Source organism: Lampetra planeri, chromosome 44, assembly GCF_965212315.1.
Source record: "Lampetra planeri chromosome 44, kcLamPlan1.2.h2, whole genome shotgun sequence".
Taxonomy (NCBI): Eukaryota; Metazoa; Chordata; class Hyperoartia; order Petromyzontiformes; family Petromyzontidae; genus Lampetra; species Lampetra planeri.
The window spans coordinates 8,078,086-8,095,750 of record NC_136150.1 but is presented as its reverse complement, the minus strand read 5'-3'; the positions used below and the strand labels follow the sequence as shown (position 1 = coordinate 8,095,750).

Here is a 17,665-nt window from a genome sequence, read left to right as displayed (position 1 = left end):
AACAAAAGCCAGCCCAATTTGCTTACAGTATTCAAAGGGGGCCATTATAAATTTTGAATTAAAACTTTCGTGACTGCAGGAATTCATATTTTCGGTTCATATTCTTGGCTTTTGCACCTGATGATGGATGCTTGTGTTGCGCCCGAAATGTCGTGATTTATTTTATTTTATACCTACGTGACTTTACCGAAAGAACCAAAGAGTACCTATTTGCTTGGTTCTTTCGGTAAAGTAACGTAGATAGAAAACAAAAAATAAAAATAATAAAATTTAAGATAAAATTATTAATAAATTATAAATTGAAAATAATTAAAGCTATTTAGTCGGCTATTTATAAACGGATCATCCTGTGCATCTTCTTTTTTATTTACACGCTTTCATTTAACTAAACTAAAATAATCAAGTGCTGGAGGTCCCATGGGGGAGCCATCTATGACCTCCTCTGACCAAGGCCATTTTGGTAAAGGAAGAAGACTGACCGACCCTCCCTCCCCTCAACGCGGACACACGAGGCGATCGCTGTGGAGTTGTCCACGTAGAACATGAAAGTGATCGCTGGAGATGATAGGCTGCCATTCCACTGTCAGGAGCTGAATCAGTACCATTGTAAAGGAGAGCCGACACAAGGTTGCAGGGGGTTCGTCTTTTAATCCTTTTCTCCCATCCACACCTGTCCCCAGCCGTCCCAATCTCGTTCCCGCCAAAGGCCCCTACTTCCCGTCCGTTCTCCCCTTCTATCTCCTCGATTACCCCTCACACTAACCCTCCTATTGGTGGGAATCCTTCCCCTGACACCCCTACACCATCCTGGCCTCTCTGGAAGCATGTCAGGTAACACCCAAGCGTTTCATGAGTGGTGGTCACGTGCTGTTTAGGAGATAGAAAGTGCCTCCGCAGACCACACATCTTAAATCAGCCTTTCAATATGATCAAATTTGTAGCTTGCAGCAGTATAAGCCCTTTTACCTCCTTAAAGGAAAGAATGGGCATCTGGTATCCAACCCCCCAGGATCAGGTATTTTGGGACCGAGAACCCCTCAGCCCAAACAACATCGTCGGGAGAGGGGGGAGGTAGCTGGTCCTGCAAGGGTTTGCGGAGCCTCAACACTTGGAAGAAGTAGCCACTGCCCATGACATCAAGCCGACAAGACATTAAAACAAACAATTGGGGCAAAACAGTCACGAACACAGCTTTAATACAGTATGACGATGTGTTGTTGTTGTTTTTGTTGTTATTGTTGTTGTTATTCCATAACCCCTCTTGTTGCGCACACATTGCAGGAGCCAACTCCGATCTTGTCTCTGAAAATATCGCCTAAGCGGGTGAGTTCCACAAGCGCCACCACCAGCATCACTAGACAGTAACAAGCATTCACCCTGGTCACGTGACTCTAGACAGTAGTACAGTCACCCTGGTCACGTGACTAGACAGTAGCAGTCACCCTGGTCACGTGACTCTAGACAGTAGTACAGTCACTCTGGTCACGTGACTAGACAGTAGTACAGTCACCTTGGTGACGTACACTAGACAGTAGTACAGTCACCCTGGTCACGTGACTAGACAGTAGTACAGTCACCCTGGTCACGTGTCACTAGACAGTAGCACAGTCACCCTGGTCACGTGACTCTAGACAGTAGCACAGTCGCCCTGGTCACGTGACACTAGACATTAGTACAGTCACCCTGGTGTCACGTGTCAAATCCCCGCGTGTCAATTATTGGTTTAATGGACGCCAGGGCCTGTTTTTGTCGTCCTAAAGCAAAGCAATCCACGACGGCTGAGCTCTCGTGCGTGGTGTTGCTGGAGCTGTATTCATGCCGGTAGTTGGCTGCTTGATTAGCTAAACACGTACATTTGTTGAGGGCCTTCACTCTTGACGAAAAACAGTTTTTTGGCTGCACTGCTTGGACGTACGTGCCGTTCAGAAGCAAGGGGCAGCTCATTTAAAAAATAAAATAGGCGACAAATATGATAAATATCCTTCATGTGTAGTTGTAAAAAAAATTGTGAGACATTTCAGTGCAGTGAATGATAATGCTCTCGTCTGCGAGATCTGTTTTACGCAGAGTATTGTCATGTAACCGAGTTATTTTCCAAAGCACGACTGGGGCTTTAGATGTCTCCAGTAATGTTAAAATGAAGATAATGTTAACAGGATGTGAATCGTGTTATTCGGCGGCTTTCACAAGAAGCCCTGTCGAAAGAGCATTGTATTGTCTCAAATAATATCTGTCATCACTTGAGACATTTCATGCTGTGAAAATTCAACGTTTGGTTACGTTTTTAAAACAGACACATTTATGCCTAAGAGGCAGCAAGAAAAGCAAGTGCCATATGTATTTATAATTTCGCTTTCAGCCCTAAAAGATAACATTTTAGCACAGAATAAAATATTTATTCTGTATCCCTTAACCGGAACACGGTAATCAACTTATTTTTATTCGCAATAACCGTGACGGTCAAGGGATGCAGCAAGGATTTGGCCATTGTATTGAACAGTCAGCGCTCCACTAATAAATACTCATTTAGATGTGTAAGGCACCCGTAAAAAGTGGATCTCAAAGCTCCGTGCATGTAAAGGTGGAAAAGTCGATCAAATAAAATCATGAGCACATTTCCCATTCGCACCATTCGTGTAGCGCAAGGCTATAACGGAGTCGCCGTGTTTCACGGACGGAGGAGGCAATGTTGGTTACCGTGCGTGGTCTTCGCCAATCATTGCGATCTGCAAAGAATTTTCAACTGTGGCCCAATGACGCTTACACACGCGGCCCAATGACGTCGCGGGATTTTGAGCGCCTGCTGTGAAGCATGCGGCGGCATCGCGTATTGCATGGTCAATGTATGGTTATTGCACGGTCAATGTATGGTTAATGCATGGTCAATGTATGGTTATTGCATGGTCAATGTATGGTTAATGTATGGTCAATGTATGGTTATTGCATGGTCAATGTATGGTTAATGTATGGTCAATGTATGGTTATTGCATGGTCAATGTATGGCTAATGTATGGTCAATGTATGGTTATTGCATGGCCAATGTATGGTTAATGTATGGTCAATGTATGGTTATTGCATGGTCAATGTATGGTTAATGTATGGTCAATGTATGGTTATTGCATTGTCAATGTATGGTTAATGTATGGTCAATGTATGGTTATTGCATGGTCAATGTATGGTTAATGTATGGTCAATGTATGGTTATTGCATGGTCAATGTATGGTTAATGTATGGTCAATGTATGGTTATTGCATGGTCAATGTATGGTTAATGTATGGTCAATGTACGGTTATTGCATGGTCAATGTATGGTTAATGTATGGTCAATGTATGGTTATTGCATGGTCAATGTATAGTTAATGTATGGTCAATGTATGGTTATTGCATGGTCAATGTATGGTTAATGTATGGTCAATGTATGGTTATTGCATGGTCAATGTATGGTTAATGTTTGGTCAATGTATGGTTATTGCATGGCCAATGTATGGTTAATGTATGGTCAATGTATGGTTATTGCATGGTCAATGTATGGTTAATGTATGGTCAATGTATGGTTATTGCATGGTCAATGTATGGTTAATGTATGGTCAATGTATGGTTATTGCATGGTCAATGTATGGTTAATGTATGGTCAATGTATGGTTATTGCATGGTCAATGTATGGTTAATGTATGGTCAATGTATGGTTATTGCATTGTCAATGTATGGTTAATGTATGGTCAATGTATGGTTATTGCATGGTCAATGTATGGTTAATGTATGGTCAATGTATGGTTATTGCATGGTCAATGTATGGTTAATGTATGGTCAATGTATGGTTATTGCATGGTCAATGTATGGTTAATGTATGGTCAATGTATGGTTAATGTATGGTAAAATGTATGGTTATTGTATGGTTAATGTATGGTTAATGTATGGTCAATGTATGGTCAATGTATGGTTAATGCATGGTCAATGTATGGTCAATGTATGGTTATTGCATGGTCAGTGTACCCGCGGTATTAACCGGGGCGACCGGTGGGCTCTTCTGTAACAATCTCTGCGGCAAGCGGGCAAAGGCGCTACCGCGGCGTTAGTCTGTGGGGACGCTGCGTGTGAGTCTATGGGTCTCTGTGCGAGAAAACGCCCATGACAAATCCACTGACATCACATTCTAGTTTCTTAGTGGGTCCATATGTGTGTCTACGCGAGTCTATGGGTCTCTGTGCGAGTCTATGAGTCTCTATGTGAGTCTATAGATCTCTACGATAGTCTATGGGTCTCTGTGCGAGTCTATGGGTCTCTATGCGAGTCTATGGGTCACTATGTCAGTCTGTGGGTCTCTGCGTGAGTAAACACTGATTGCAAAGCTGCTGCCATCTCAATCCAGTTGCTTAGCGAATCCACGTGCACGCATCATCTCCCAAGACCGGAAGCACCCCGAGGTGGACTTTGTCGCCCTCTTTAACCTGCAACCACGAACCGCCACTGCTACTGCGTGTACCCTGCTTCGAGCGGTTAACCGAGCGTTACATCATGTCTCGAGCGCAGCAGCAGCTGTACGTGGGTTCCCGCACCGGCGTGGCGCAGCTGTCCCTGCATCGCTGCTCCAGCTACGGGCGTGCTTGCTCCGAGTGCTGCCTGGCACGCGACCCCTACTGCGCGTGGGACGGCAGCGCCTGCACGCGATACTTCCCCACCGCTAAGCGGTAAGTCCAGCCACGAGTGGTGCAGAACTAACGGAGGATCAGACCAGAGAAAACCAGATTTAACAAGAGTATGCTGGATCAGACCAGAGAAAACCAGATCTAACCAGAGCAGGCTGGATCAAACCAGAGAAAACCAAATTTAACAAGAGCAGGCTGGATCAAACCAGAGAAAACCAGATTTAACAAGAGCAGGCTGGATCAGACCAGAGAAAACCAGATCAAACCAGATCAAACCAGAACATGCAGGATCAAACCAGAGAAAACCAGATCAAACCAGAACAGGCTGGAATAGACCAGAGAAAACCAAATCTAACAAGAACAGGCTGGATTAGACCAGAGAAAACCAAATCTACACAGAACAGATGGGATCAAACCAGAGAAAAGCAGATCTAACCAAAGCAGGCTAGATCAGACTAGCTCAGCCCAGAACAGCCGACATTATATCAACAATAAGGCAAAATCAGCTGAGACCACATGAGCCCAGACCAGAACAGTACAGACGAGATAGGACCAGACCAAACTGGATCAGATTTTCTCAGGACAGGCCAGAGTTGATCAGACCAAACACGATCACAAACAGTCAAGATAAAGCCATACCAAACTAAACCAGCCGTTTCGCACTTTACAAAGGGAAACGAAATCAACGTAGACTAAAACAGCCTTCACCAAGTCCTAAGCCCGAAAATTCACCAGCTCAACAGACACGAGAACATGGATATGATGCTTTATGCAGATTCTAGCGGAGCACGTGTCGTTAAGGCAACTTCAACGGACACGTTTTTCCAGTGCTCCCATGTATTGATATTGTTTTTGTGTGTTTTTCTCTTAAAGTACAGAAATAGTGTTTTCCATATCTGCATTGCCAAACTGGATACACCACACCGGGTTCTTATTTCAGGCTGCGAGAACTTGCGGGAAGACCCATATATCAACGCCAATGTTGTCATGCACAGCTGGGAATTGAGCCCACTTCACTAGGATCTTAGTGCATTTTGCTACCCACCACCACCAACAAAGACAAAGGTCCCCCATATAGCCTTCACAGACATTTGGAGCAAGTGCTGTTAGTGAGCACCTATGAAGGCCGATATGGCACACGAGGGAGTGGGTGGTGAGCACCACGTGCAGGCACACCATTGTCTTCCTAGTGGCGATTTTTACAAACCGATGGGACTCATTTAAGGCTGAGCCGACCTAGGGGAGGCCCAAGACTGGTTCAGACAATCGTCACTGGTGTTGGCCGTGAGCGGGAATCGAACTCGGGTCGCCGGGTTCGTAGCGCAACACGCTGACCACTCCTCTTATCTTTGTCCCCCACGACACACAAAGGCACACACATACACACGTGCGCTGTTCATACTCCTGTAATTGATGATCTCGTGACTGACCGCGTGTGTGCGTGTGGATGGGCAGGCGGGCACGCAGGCAGGACGTGCGTCACGGTAACCCCGCCACACACTGCTGGGATCTCAACGGTGCGTCCTACACACACTGCATCACACACACACAGCACCACACATTCACCACACACTGCACCACACACACACACATTCACCACACTGCACCACACACACACATTCACCACACACTATACCACACACACACACATTCACCACACACTACTCCACATACACACACATTCACCACACACTACACCACACACACATTCACCACACACACATTCACCACACACTGCACCACACACACATTCACCACACACTGCACCACACACACATTCACCACACACTGCACTACACACACATACACCACACACACACACATTCACCACCACCCAGGGTCTCTCTGCAGCGCTGCCAACTCAGAAGTGTTTGTCGCCAAATCTGGCGACTTTTTCGAGTTCCCCTAAAAACAGAATATCTCCAATGTGGAAAACACGTCAATTTTGTATTTTCCACCACAAACAAAGATCTTTGTATTAATAATAAACGATTATTACGCGCACATATTTGATGAACTGGATACATTGTACCTCGTACGCCCCTGCCATCTAAATAATTAAATTCTGTCATCATTTTTGAAACTATGTGAAGCGCCTTTGAGTGGAGGCACTCTATAGATATACAATTAGATTGTTCGATTAAACAATCATTGAGTGCGTTACTCCGTGTAACATTTGATCAATTGTCTCAAAGCATGATTATAGGTTTGTCTTGAGTTATTTTGTCCAGGTTTGCGAATGTTTAATGGTTTGATTGGCTGGAAAATATTTTTAGAGTAAACTAAAATATTTTTAGAGTAAATAAAAAACGTTTTTTTTTATTTGTCCAGGTAATGCCCACTGAGCTATGCAGCTCTGTTAGAGAAGCGACCTGGCCACAAATGATGGCTCAATGAAGTGGCTTATCACGTGGAAATCAACAGCAGCTAAAATACTCTAAACACATCTTTCAAAATTTGAAGGGAAAAACCAGGAGGAGCCGGGAAAACATCCACACAACCACGGGGGAGAAAGACACGCAAATTCCAAGTATGCAGGCAGTCAAGGTCGCGATCGAACCCACGACCTCCTGACAATCTATTGGTGCGACTCCCTGGTTGAACCATTGGAGCAGATTTTATAAACCACCACCCCCCTCTACCAACCCTGCTGCCTCTATGCACCCAGCGACATCAATTGGTTCACCACAATTAGGTTGAGCGCGTGCGGTGGCCCAACGCGTGGGTGCTCACATCTCTTCCAAGGCGTCTGGCCGGCCTGCAAGAGTGGGCAGAGGGTACCCTCCGAGACGGGGCTGTCTGGAGCTGCCTCGAGCGGAGGCACGTTCCGCCAGCGGGTCACGCGAGCCAGCTATTGCAGGGGCTGCGCCTTCTTTTTTACCGTGAATTATTTATCAGGTGCCTTTTTTTTTATTTCGTTTTTCGTCTTTGGCCCCCCCAGTAAATGTGTCCCCGTAAATGCGGCGGCGTTGGAGCGAGGCGCGTGGCCGTTGATATTTTGCTGAACGGCTGCCAGATTCTCTCCCTCCGTCTCACTCTCTGCAGACTGGCCACGTGGTCTCGTCCGTTAATACACCGAAAGGCAACGAAATGTCAACGAAATGCCCCCCCCCGCCCCCTCGGAAAGGGCAAACACTGCGACTCGTTGTGTGGCCACCGCAGCCTTGAATGAGAACTATTTTATACTTGAGGCACTGTTTATACTTACGTTTATACTTGCGCCGCTGTTTATATCAAATGCTGCGAGTGGAGTGGGGGTGTTACCCGCCTGCACCGACCCCCCCCCCCAATCGACGATGTTGACTTTAGAGAGAACTATTCTTCTAGCGGAAAGAAATACACAACTTGTGAAGTATACATAAAGCTTCCATTTCCAGCGAAATAAAAAAAAACACACATTTTACTCTTTCTTGTTAAAACAACTACGACGCTGTTGATAATCGTAAATTACATTATATAGATCCTACAGGATATTTTTGCAAACTTAGATTTTGTCGGAATCTACTTTCATCTATTATTTAAACATTACCAATTGCAGTATATTTATAACTCGGACAAAGTCAAAGAGTTTTTGGTCTGAATTGTTGACAGAGCAATGGTCAGCCTTTCGTCGTGAAGGCCTCCCCATGCTGGGATCAATGGGATTTTTTAACCATACTTCACCGCCCTGGTCGGTGTGGGTTGCGGTTGGTGAGGGCAGGGGTCGGTGGCGAGATGTTAACTACCTCGCCTGGTATACAGGAGGTTGTCGGTTTGATCGTGACCCTCATGCCTGCTGTATACAGGGTGTTTTAAACAGATTGACCCAATTTCAAAGCAGTATATTTCACGATGGCAACATATTACAATTACACAAAAAGTTACATATGGTTTAATGAGTTATCAAATTTTACTAACCATTTTATAAATGCTTTATTTGCCCTCCACCTTTACGGACAACATCGAGACGATAGTTGAATTCGTCCCAAACGCCTCTCAATGTGTCTTCTTCCACTGAAGTCACCGCTGCCGTGATTCTGTTTTTGAGTTCATCCAGATTAGTCGCTAATGGTGGCACAAAAACACCACGGGTCTTTGACGTATCCCCACAACAAAAAGTCGCAGGGTGTGGTGATGTCTGGGGATCTTGGGGGCCAAGAGTGTAGCGCCAAGTCTTGGGGTCCCGTGCGACCTATCCAACGTTGAGGCAGCGCGTCTTGTGAATGACTGAGGCTAGCGGCTGTTTGTGCGCTGGGAGAGGCATCGAGCGGTAATCATTTTAAACTCTATGCCCCGCCCTCTCTATGCCCCGCCCTCTCTATGCCCCGCCCTCTCTATGCCCCGCCCTCTCTATGCCCCGCCCTCTCTATGCCCCGCCCTCTTTAGTGGTAAGAGTTTCATTCATGGGCGGTTCGTGGTTGCAGAGATATAGCGATTTCAAATCTGGTCCATCTCTTTCAAACACCGTGTATTTCAAGTTTTGCGCGTCTCTCTCCCCGTGGTCGCGTGGATTTTTCTCCGGGTCCTCCGGGTATTTCCCTCCACATTTAGAATCAAAACCAGGCCGTTCACAGTATTTAGCTGCTATAAATTTCCACCCACTTCGATGAGCTATCATTTGTGGCCAGGTCGTTTTTGAAAAAGAGCTATGTAGCTCAGTCGGCCTTACCTGCTAAAATAAAACATTGTTTAAATAGAAAAAATAGTTTAGACAGCACCATGGCTAGGAATTCAAACTCAAGTCGCTGGGTTTGATAGCCACTGCACCACCACTCTACCCCCACATGAATAGAATTCATGAACGGACCGGGTAGAGCGAGAGCCTCGCAACTAGAAGGCTGTGAGTTCAAATCCGGGTTGTGGGGTTGACTCAACCCATCATCTCTCCAGGATGGATAAAACGAGGACCTCTTTGTGGGGAAGTTAACAGTGGTTGTCCTGTGGGTATATTACTTGCCCCGCCGCCCATCATAGGAATGTAGAATTTTCACCACTGGCCCAGGGCTGTAAACAGGATTCGCAGCTCATTTGAGTCATGAGGTCACCTTGGACTGGCACCAAATGAAGCTCCTTAAAGTGCGCTAAGCACTGCGCCACCACTCCCCCACAACAAATGCATTTTTACGGCGCTGCTATTTACATATTAAACACATTCATTGGGCGTGCTGCGTTGGCAGTGGTGCACAATCACGATTAACAACGCAACGCAACACATCCATCAACTTTTGTTTTACATTTATTTTGCCAGGTAAGGCTCCACTGAGCTACTATGTAGCGCTTTTTCAGAAGTGACCTTCCCATCACAAATGATAGCTCAACGAAGTGGCTTTATGTGGAATCCATACTCTTTGGTTCTTTCGGTAAAGTCACGTAGGTATAAAATCAAATAAATCACGACGTTTCGGATGCAACACAAGCGTCCATCATCAGGTGGGAAAGTACCTGATGATGGACGCTTGTGTTGTGCCCGAAACGTTGTGATTTATTTTATTTGTCTACCTACGTGACTGTACCGAAAGAAGCAAAGAGTATGGATTCCTGCAGTCACGAAAGCTTCACATCAAGATTTATGTGGAATGTACAGCAGCCGAAAACTCTTAAAGAATAGCAACGTCAATGTGTTATGAAGAAGGGCCATAGCCCAAAACGTCACCTGGTATATATGCTCTATTTCCTTTAAGGTCACAGTAATATTGATGAATGTGTTGAGTTTTTGTTTGCAATTACGATAAATAAGGAAATACGTTGGTGGGTCTGCGCATACTTTAAATACCTCTTTTTTTTCCCGACACTTTTTTCACTGGAAATGTTTCCTATACAGTGGAAGTGTTTTCCAAGCACAGTCTTGCAACTTTTGCATGAAAATGAGTAATGGTGAAAATACGCCGATGGTATGCGCGCGCGCGGGACTCCGCGCCTATTCCTCGGGGGAAGCCGTGGAACGCTTTTGTTAAGAAATTACGGTGCAATCACATTGCCATGATTCACAATTAGCAACCCCTTGGGCAGGAGCACAGCACAATCGCGGAGGACAATCCTCTTCCTAAAATCCAAAGGAATCCTACCGAATGTTAAAAGCGTGGCGTGAAAAAAAAATGTGTGCGAATTCCTGCACAATCAGACTGGAATTTCAACAAAACTGAAGTCTATAACATTTAATAGTTGGCAATTTATTTATTTATTTGGTTTAGTGTCCCCCCCAAAAAAATTAATGAGTTTCAGGTGTAAATACCGATTGCAAGGGAGAAATCTGTTCGAAAATCACCGCGATTCGAGTGGGGTTGATTCATGACCAACAGCATAGGTGTTTCAAGTCCCATTCTGGGGTCGACCCAGTACAATATCCATCCAGATTAGTTCGAATGACTACCGACTGGGACTTCCTCATCATCAGCAGCAGCTAAGATCAAACCACTGCTGGATAAAGGCTTCTCCGAGCCATTGCTGTCTCTCAGGATCTCGCGATGGAACAAATCCATCGCAGCTGCTACGCGTAAGCTGATTTCGTTGCTCCATCTCCTGCCGGGCGTCTCCAACCCCGAGGGCATTCGTGTTAAACAACCGAATGCGTCCCCTAGCTCATAGCGAGCGCTGGGCTGGTGGCGCGCGAATCTCCATTGGAGCGATCAGAGGCAGGAGCGGTGGTAATTCCACGCTACTACGGGGGGGAGGGGGGCAGTTGTTGTTGATGTTGCACAAAGTGGCACTCGTGTGTGTGTTTTGACGTTGGCGGCGTGGATAGGTAGGCTGATTGGGCTGGGTTGATTCTTGATCGTTATGTGAACTGTAGACCTTTCATTTACATTCAAAGTAAACGGCATTATTATGATGATTATGATTAATACCGTCACCATGTATTCTTTTGTGCGCAATAACACACAGCAGTCTGTGTGTGTGTGAAGTTTATTTTATGTTATCCAATAGTGAGTTAAGCCCTCTAATCACAGCTCAAAACCACATCGCCAGCCGGATGATACAGAGACAAAGGGAGACGTAAAATAAACTTTTTTTCTTTTTTTAAATCCTCCGCTTCATCCACAGAGGGAGAACACGTGGAGGAAAAAGTGGTGTTTGGGGTAGAGAGCAACGCCACGTTCCTGGAGTGCCGGCCAAAATCCCGGCAAGCGTCCACCACTTGGCTCGTCCAGCACCCGCGTGAAGAGGTGTGGGAAGAGGTGAGGTCATCGAGAAAGCACGAACCACAGCAACAAGGACCCAGCACGCTCATCAATAACCCTGTGGCTTCAAAAGGAATAATTTATCTTAATAATATATTATTCCTTTTAAAGAATATGTGGGTGCCACTGTGGCGAGATGTTAATTACCTCGCCTGGTATGCAGGAGGTCGTGGGTTGGATCCTGACCCTGACGCCTGTTGTATATTTGGAGTTTGCGTGTTATCTCTCCCTCTGAATTTTCTCCGGGTCCTCCAGTTTTCCCTCCACGTTTAGAATTGACGTGCGTTTACAATATTTGGCTGCTATACATTTCCACACAATGATAAGCTACTTCGTTGAGCTATCATTTGTGGCCAGGTCGCTTCTGAAAAAGAGCTACATAGCTCAGTGGGCCTTACCTGGTGACATAAACATTGTTTAGTTTGACGTGACATCATTACAATCCAATGTTTATGTAACCATCTATAACGATTTAACGCGTAAGTTTCTGTAGCCGCTTGTAATCCAAGTGTGGATATCCGGGTTGGGCTGCGTCGTCTTGAGAATCTCCGGCTTTCGCGACGCACTACCGACTGGGCCTGTGCACCCTCCACGAGTTGACCTCTTGAGAGTAGAAGTGCTCAACCTGCAACGCGACCTGAAATGAACACACTTGGACTATCTCTAACAATAGTTAAGTACTCACGCAACAATAATTCTAATAATAATAATAAAAGTGGCTGTAATGGGCACATAAATGAGCAAATTAGCAGAGCAAGATCAGCGTCTTGCTTGAAAAGTGTCTTCCAAACGCTACGTTGCAAGAAACCCGCGCTCCCGAGGGACCTGTACCCCTGGGGAACACGTAATGCTTACAGCACAGTTCAGCAGATGTTCCTTACGAACACATCCTGCATGGCCAGAAATAATAATAATAATTAGAACGTTCTTTGTGTTAAAGGTGCAGCCCTGCAATGCTTGCTCACGGCACTGTTGGCAGAATAGACCGAAACTAGAGGGACCTCTTGAAAGCTCCTATAGAGGGAATTTTTGGCCTACTCTTCCTCACTGGCCACGGGACCTTCCGACTAACTGTGAGGCATCCGCTCGTACTGCTGGGTGGGGGATTTAAGAAACTTCAAAATGATTGCCGCCGCTGGAAGATCGAACCGGTGCCCTCTGGATTTCAGTTCCAGTGCGCTAACCGTCTTGCCAGCATCCTGTTATAGTATTAGAGGCTGTACAAATTCGCCATGTGAACTCAAGGAGTTCGTACACACAGTATATACTGTATATATATATACATGCAGGCAACGTAAATAATCAAACCAAAGAAAAACAAAGGGTGAGTTGGGCAGATCGAGCAGCGGCGTGACAGACTGCGCAAAAAATGGCGCCGATTTTATTAAAATTGGCGCCGATTTGATTAAAATCGGCGCCAATTCGAGTTAAAGTTAAAAGCGTTTACGCATCTCGGTCCGTCCGTCCGTCTGTATGAAAGGGGCACAATAACTCCCGTAAAGGAGATCCGACATGGCCGGAAGCATCATCTCAACTATGAGGGACTAAGCCGACGGAGCCTCTGGCTACGTGGATCCGAGTGTTTACCCGCCGTGCCTCACTCAGTGGAGCCGCTACCCTGGCTCCCCGTTGTCTCGTGGCGGCCTAAGGGAGGGGGGCGAAGCTTCCCGTGGCTGGCGCAAGCGTTGCAGTTTACTATCGCTAACCAAACACTTTGGCGGACAAACGCATGTTGGAAAGCGTGGAAAAAAGTGCGCGCCTGTGTACGAAAATAACCATTGATGTCATCGTGGAGAGTATAATTCGTATTGTGGAGAGGGCAAATTAACAAAATAAACCAGCAGACAATACTCCTTTCTTCTCATATCTGTCATTCCAAGTAGAAAATGTAAGAAAATGCTGGACCAGTTTCGACATTTCACTGTCTCATCAGCAGGTCGCATGGCCGATGTGATTTATATTGAAATATATTTATACTTCATATGGGGGAGGCGTGGAACAGGTAATGAAAGGAGGCTTATTTGAGGCTTAATGCAGACATGGCTCCTTGCAAAAAGGTTTCAGTTTGGTGTTTTAACATCTTAGCACGTGTTTTATTGCCAGAAAGGGTAAACCCTATTCTCATAGGAGGCTTATTTATTATTATCGTCGCTTGTATCGTCTACGACGGGGCCGTTCTCGGTCACCCAGCGATCGGTCTCCCTCCTCCCTCTCCTCCCGTCGTCACGGCGCCGCCGTGCAGGTCAAGTCCGACGACCGCGTCGCCAAGACGGAGCACGGCCTGCTCATCCGCCGCCTGCACCGCCGCGACGCCGGCAAGTACTACTGCCGCGCTCGCGAGAAGTCCTTCTCGCAGACGGTGACGCGCGTCGCCCTGCGCGTCCTGCCCGGCGACCTCTCGGACTCCCCCGACGAGCTCGGGGGTCGGGTCAAAGGTCGGCGCGACGGACCGCCGCCGCCGCAGCGCAAGCCGCCGTTGCGCGCGCGGTACAAGGACGTGATGAGGCTCCTGGGGGCGCCGTCCTCGCTGGGCCCCGACGGCTACTGCGAGCAGCTGTGGCGCAAGCGCTCGGTCAAGGGGAGGCCCGTCGGGGCGGCGGTGGGGGGGGGCGGCGGCGGAGGAGGAGGAGGGCCGACGGGGGTGACCGGCGACGCCTTCGACGGAGACAGCGCCGGCAAGACGAAGCAGAGAGAGATCAAGAGCAGGAATCGCCGCGACAGGCACAGGTCTGCCGCGGTGAGCGGGGCTACCGGACAGCGTTAGGTGTGGCGGCGGTGGTGGCGGCCTGGGTCGGTTAGCGCTCCGAAATAAATTATTTGAAGAGAAAATACGTCACTGATGAATGCGGCTGAAGTCCTTTGATGCTGAAAATAAGGGGGGGGGGACGTAAGATTAAATTTGCAGATGTTCTTGCGGGGAGGGGGGGGGCTTAGAGGCTTTTACTGGCTCTATTGTATAACATATAATGTGATGGTATTCGTAATTAGTCTGTTTTTATGAAGTAGTGGTTTCTCCCTCGTAGACAGGTAAACAAAATAAATATCTCGATACAGCATGCCTTAGTGAATTTAATTGGAGAATAAATAACAAAAGAGATCAATTAAAATGGCCACTTTTGGGCAATATATTTGAAAAGGAATGTTTTTTCTCTTATCAAACCCATCTTTCACGTGTCAACTCTCAATATGTGCTTTCGAAACTAAATGTAAGCAACAGGATGTTTGTTGTTGAGGCTGATGGATAATTCAGACGAGGTCGGAAATGGCCCTCCTCAATTTATAACGCTCGTGAATTGCACGTTTTATTTTTGTGTCTGAACAAAAACATATTTCTAAGCATGACAACATATTTTTTTACATGTGTTCTATGCACAAAAGTTAAAGTGTAATTCCGTCATTGACCACGGGACACAATATATATTCTATACGCTATCCTTTTAAAGGAGACTCACGAAAGTGAGCAACAGTGATACACTAGTACTGATTAACTATTCGTTTTAAGTTAATAACCGAATAATATTCATGTTTAAATGCCAAATACGCACAAGAATCAGATTTGGCCAAAGACATTCCACGTGCCTCAACCTTGCGTTAAGTTTCTATCAACTGGAATATGAAGGGATTACGATAAGCGAGCGGTTATGTTTTGTGTGTTTGTAATCTACTTTGCGTATAATTGGACGCCTTTGCAAAAGGTGACTGGTGAAACGTAGACTTCTGATTATACAGATGTCATGCCTGCATGTTCACTTGCCGGTGCTACAGCTCGGTGTGTTACACTGCACGCACGCTATAGGCTAATACATTAAAAAAATAGTATTATATGTATACACAGCCTCACGAGTTAGACATTTACCTTCTTCATTTCATCGTGACGTATTGGTAGCATTCAAAAAGTTATTGTTTCACCTTTAACTTGCTGTAATAAATCTGCACTCCTGAGTAGATATTCTTCAGAGCTCCTCCAATCCACGACCCTATTACCCGTGACTCCGGCTATCCGCCGAAGCTATAAAGTCCGAGAAACCTCCTAAATACCAGCAATCCCATTCTTCCTATTATCCGCAATTTGTAAGAAAAATTCGCCCCCACGGATAACGGGAGAAAAATCGTGGGTGATAATGTGGATAATCGGATATATTGGTTCCATACATCACCATGGAATAGATGAGCATTGTAATATTGGGTTCGCAGGAATCCATTAATCAGCAATAATGACGCATGTAGGATGGACAACAATAGGAACATTTAAAGTGTTGTTGTTGTTCAGAAAAAATGTAAGGTACCGGAAAGAGAGGAAGACCTCACAGAGAATGGCTTGATGACGACATGAGCGATTGGTGCCAGAAAGACGTGGCCACTACTTGAACATATTGGCACAAGGCAGAGAAGAAAGTGTAAACAAATGACGAGACGTGCAGTCGACACCCACGGGCTATCGTCTCATGCTTCGTGATGACGAATAATATAATCACTCTCCAAGCTAAAACCCTGTTTGGTTTGCCCGATTGGATGAGATCGGGCACTTCGAGACGATTTGGTGACGGGATAAGTCGGTGAGGTAAGCTGTGCCAGTCGCATCACCTCGAGCAGTGCGGTAAGCGGCGGCGTCGTCAGCGGCGTGGCATCCTCGTGGCTGACCGGCAGTCGAGTGTAGCCAGCGGCAGCGTGAGCTTGGCCCCTGACAGAGCCAGCACGAGTTGATGGTTGTTCAGGGCAGCGTCCGCCGGCTCACTCCAACGAGCCGTGGGCTCGCGCTTAGCTCCGCCGGCAGCCTCGAGCTCGCGGTGGAAATTCCACGTTCCCATGGCTGGGGCTATTTTCTACATGTGTGCGACTGTTGTTGACCCACCACAAAGTGGCGCCAGGGTGGGGGGGGAGAGGGCGAGGGGGCTGTTGGTCAAAAGATAATCCCAGAGAGCAACTAATGATTCTCTGCAGCCAACGTCTTAGGCTTAAAATCCTGCAGCCAATTGTGAGTGCTTAAGCGATGTCGTCCTCCCTCGTGAGCGGCCTCGCGTTACGCGCGCGACGGGCGACGCGATAAGTTGCGTGAACTCGCAAAGGTTCACTCGCGAAGCCCCGAGGCGCATTGCCGGAGCGGCTCACACTCAACCCATTGAGAGTCGGTGCACAGGGGTTGGGGGGGGGTGAAGGGGTGTCTTGTAAGGGGTGTTGTGGGTCATTTGCGGTGCAGATAAGGCGCCACGTGATTGAACTGCAAAAGCCATGGCAATATCGAGCGTGCGGCTCCATGCGTCCCCCTCGTTTTCTCCGACGTTTCTCTGCCTGCTCGCGATGGACTCGGTGCCCATGAGCAGTGATGCCCAACCACCAAAACATCCTCTGGAAAAAAGTTTCCCCCGTCAGTGTTTTGGATTTGGTTCACAATCGCAACAATGTTTCGTTTTATATGTAGCGCCGTCATTTGTGCACATCGCATCTGGCGATCGCTGAGGAAGCATCGACAAGCTGCAAGGCAGTCGTCAGATAGTGAGCCAGTGCCAACAACAATTGTCCAAGGTCTGCAGTCTTATACTGGTAGGAACCTCCTGGTTACACCAGCCCACAGGGGATTATTGTGTCCGTCCGTCGTGCATCCAAAAATGGGAGGGTTGGGGCTGGGTGGGGAGGGTGGGGAGGGGCTGGGTGGGGAGGGGCTGGTCACCCCGTGGTGTCCTTATAAAACTCAACGTTTAACCTACTCACGCCGGCTTGTGCCCCTCCCTCACAGTCGACCATATTTGCGGAATACACCACGCCGCCGTTGACCCTGGCCATTGACCGAGCAACCCAACGTTCCTACCAGCTCGCTCCGCAGGAATGTGTTAAGATGTGCGTTCGGCCAATGAATGCGTGTGGG

General features: G+C 47.0%; 1 protein-coding gene across 1 annotated transcript in view; it reads left to right on the top strand.

Moving 5' to 3' along the window:
- The window catches only part of LOC144732900 (semaphorin-3D-like), a 129,988-nt gene extending 115,355 nt beyond the window's left edge, over positions 1-14,633 (top strand). The window contains exons 14-18 of the mRNA XM_078614563.1: positions 1,282-1,323; positions 4,530-4,687; positions 6,101-6,162; positions 11,666-11,799; positions 14,045-14,633. Coding sequence (XP_078470689.1) covers positions 1,282-1,323; positions 4,530-4,687; positions 6,101-6,162; positions 11,666-11,799; positions 14,045-14,566 — 918 coding nt within the window. The 3' untranslated portion in view covers positions 14,567-14,633. The remainder of the gene's footprint in view (positions 1-1,281; positions 1,324-4,529; positions 4,688-6,100; positions 6,163-11,665; positions 11,800-14,044) is intronic.
- Positions 14,634-17,665: the final 3,032 nt, after the last annotated feature.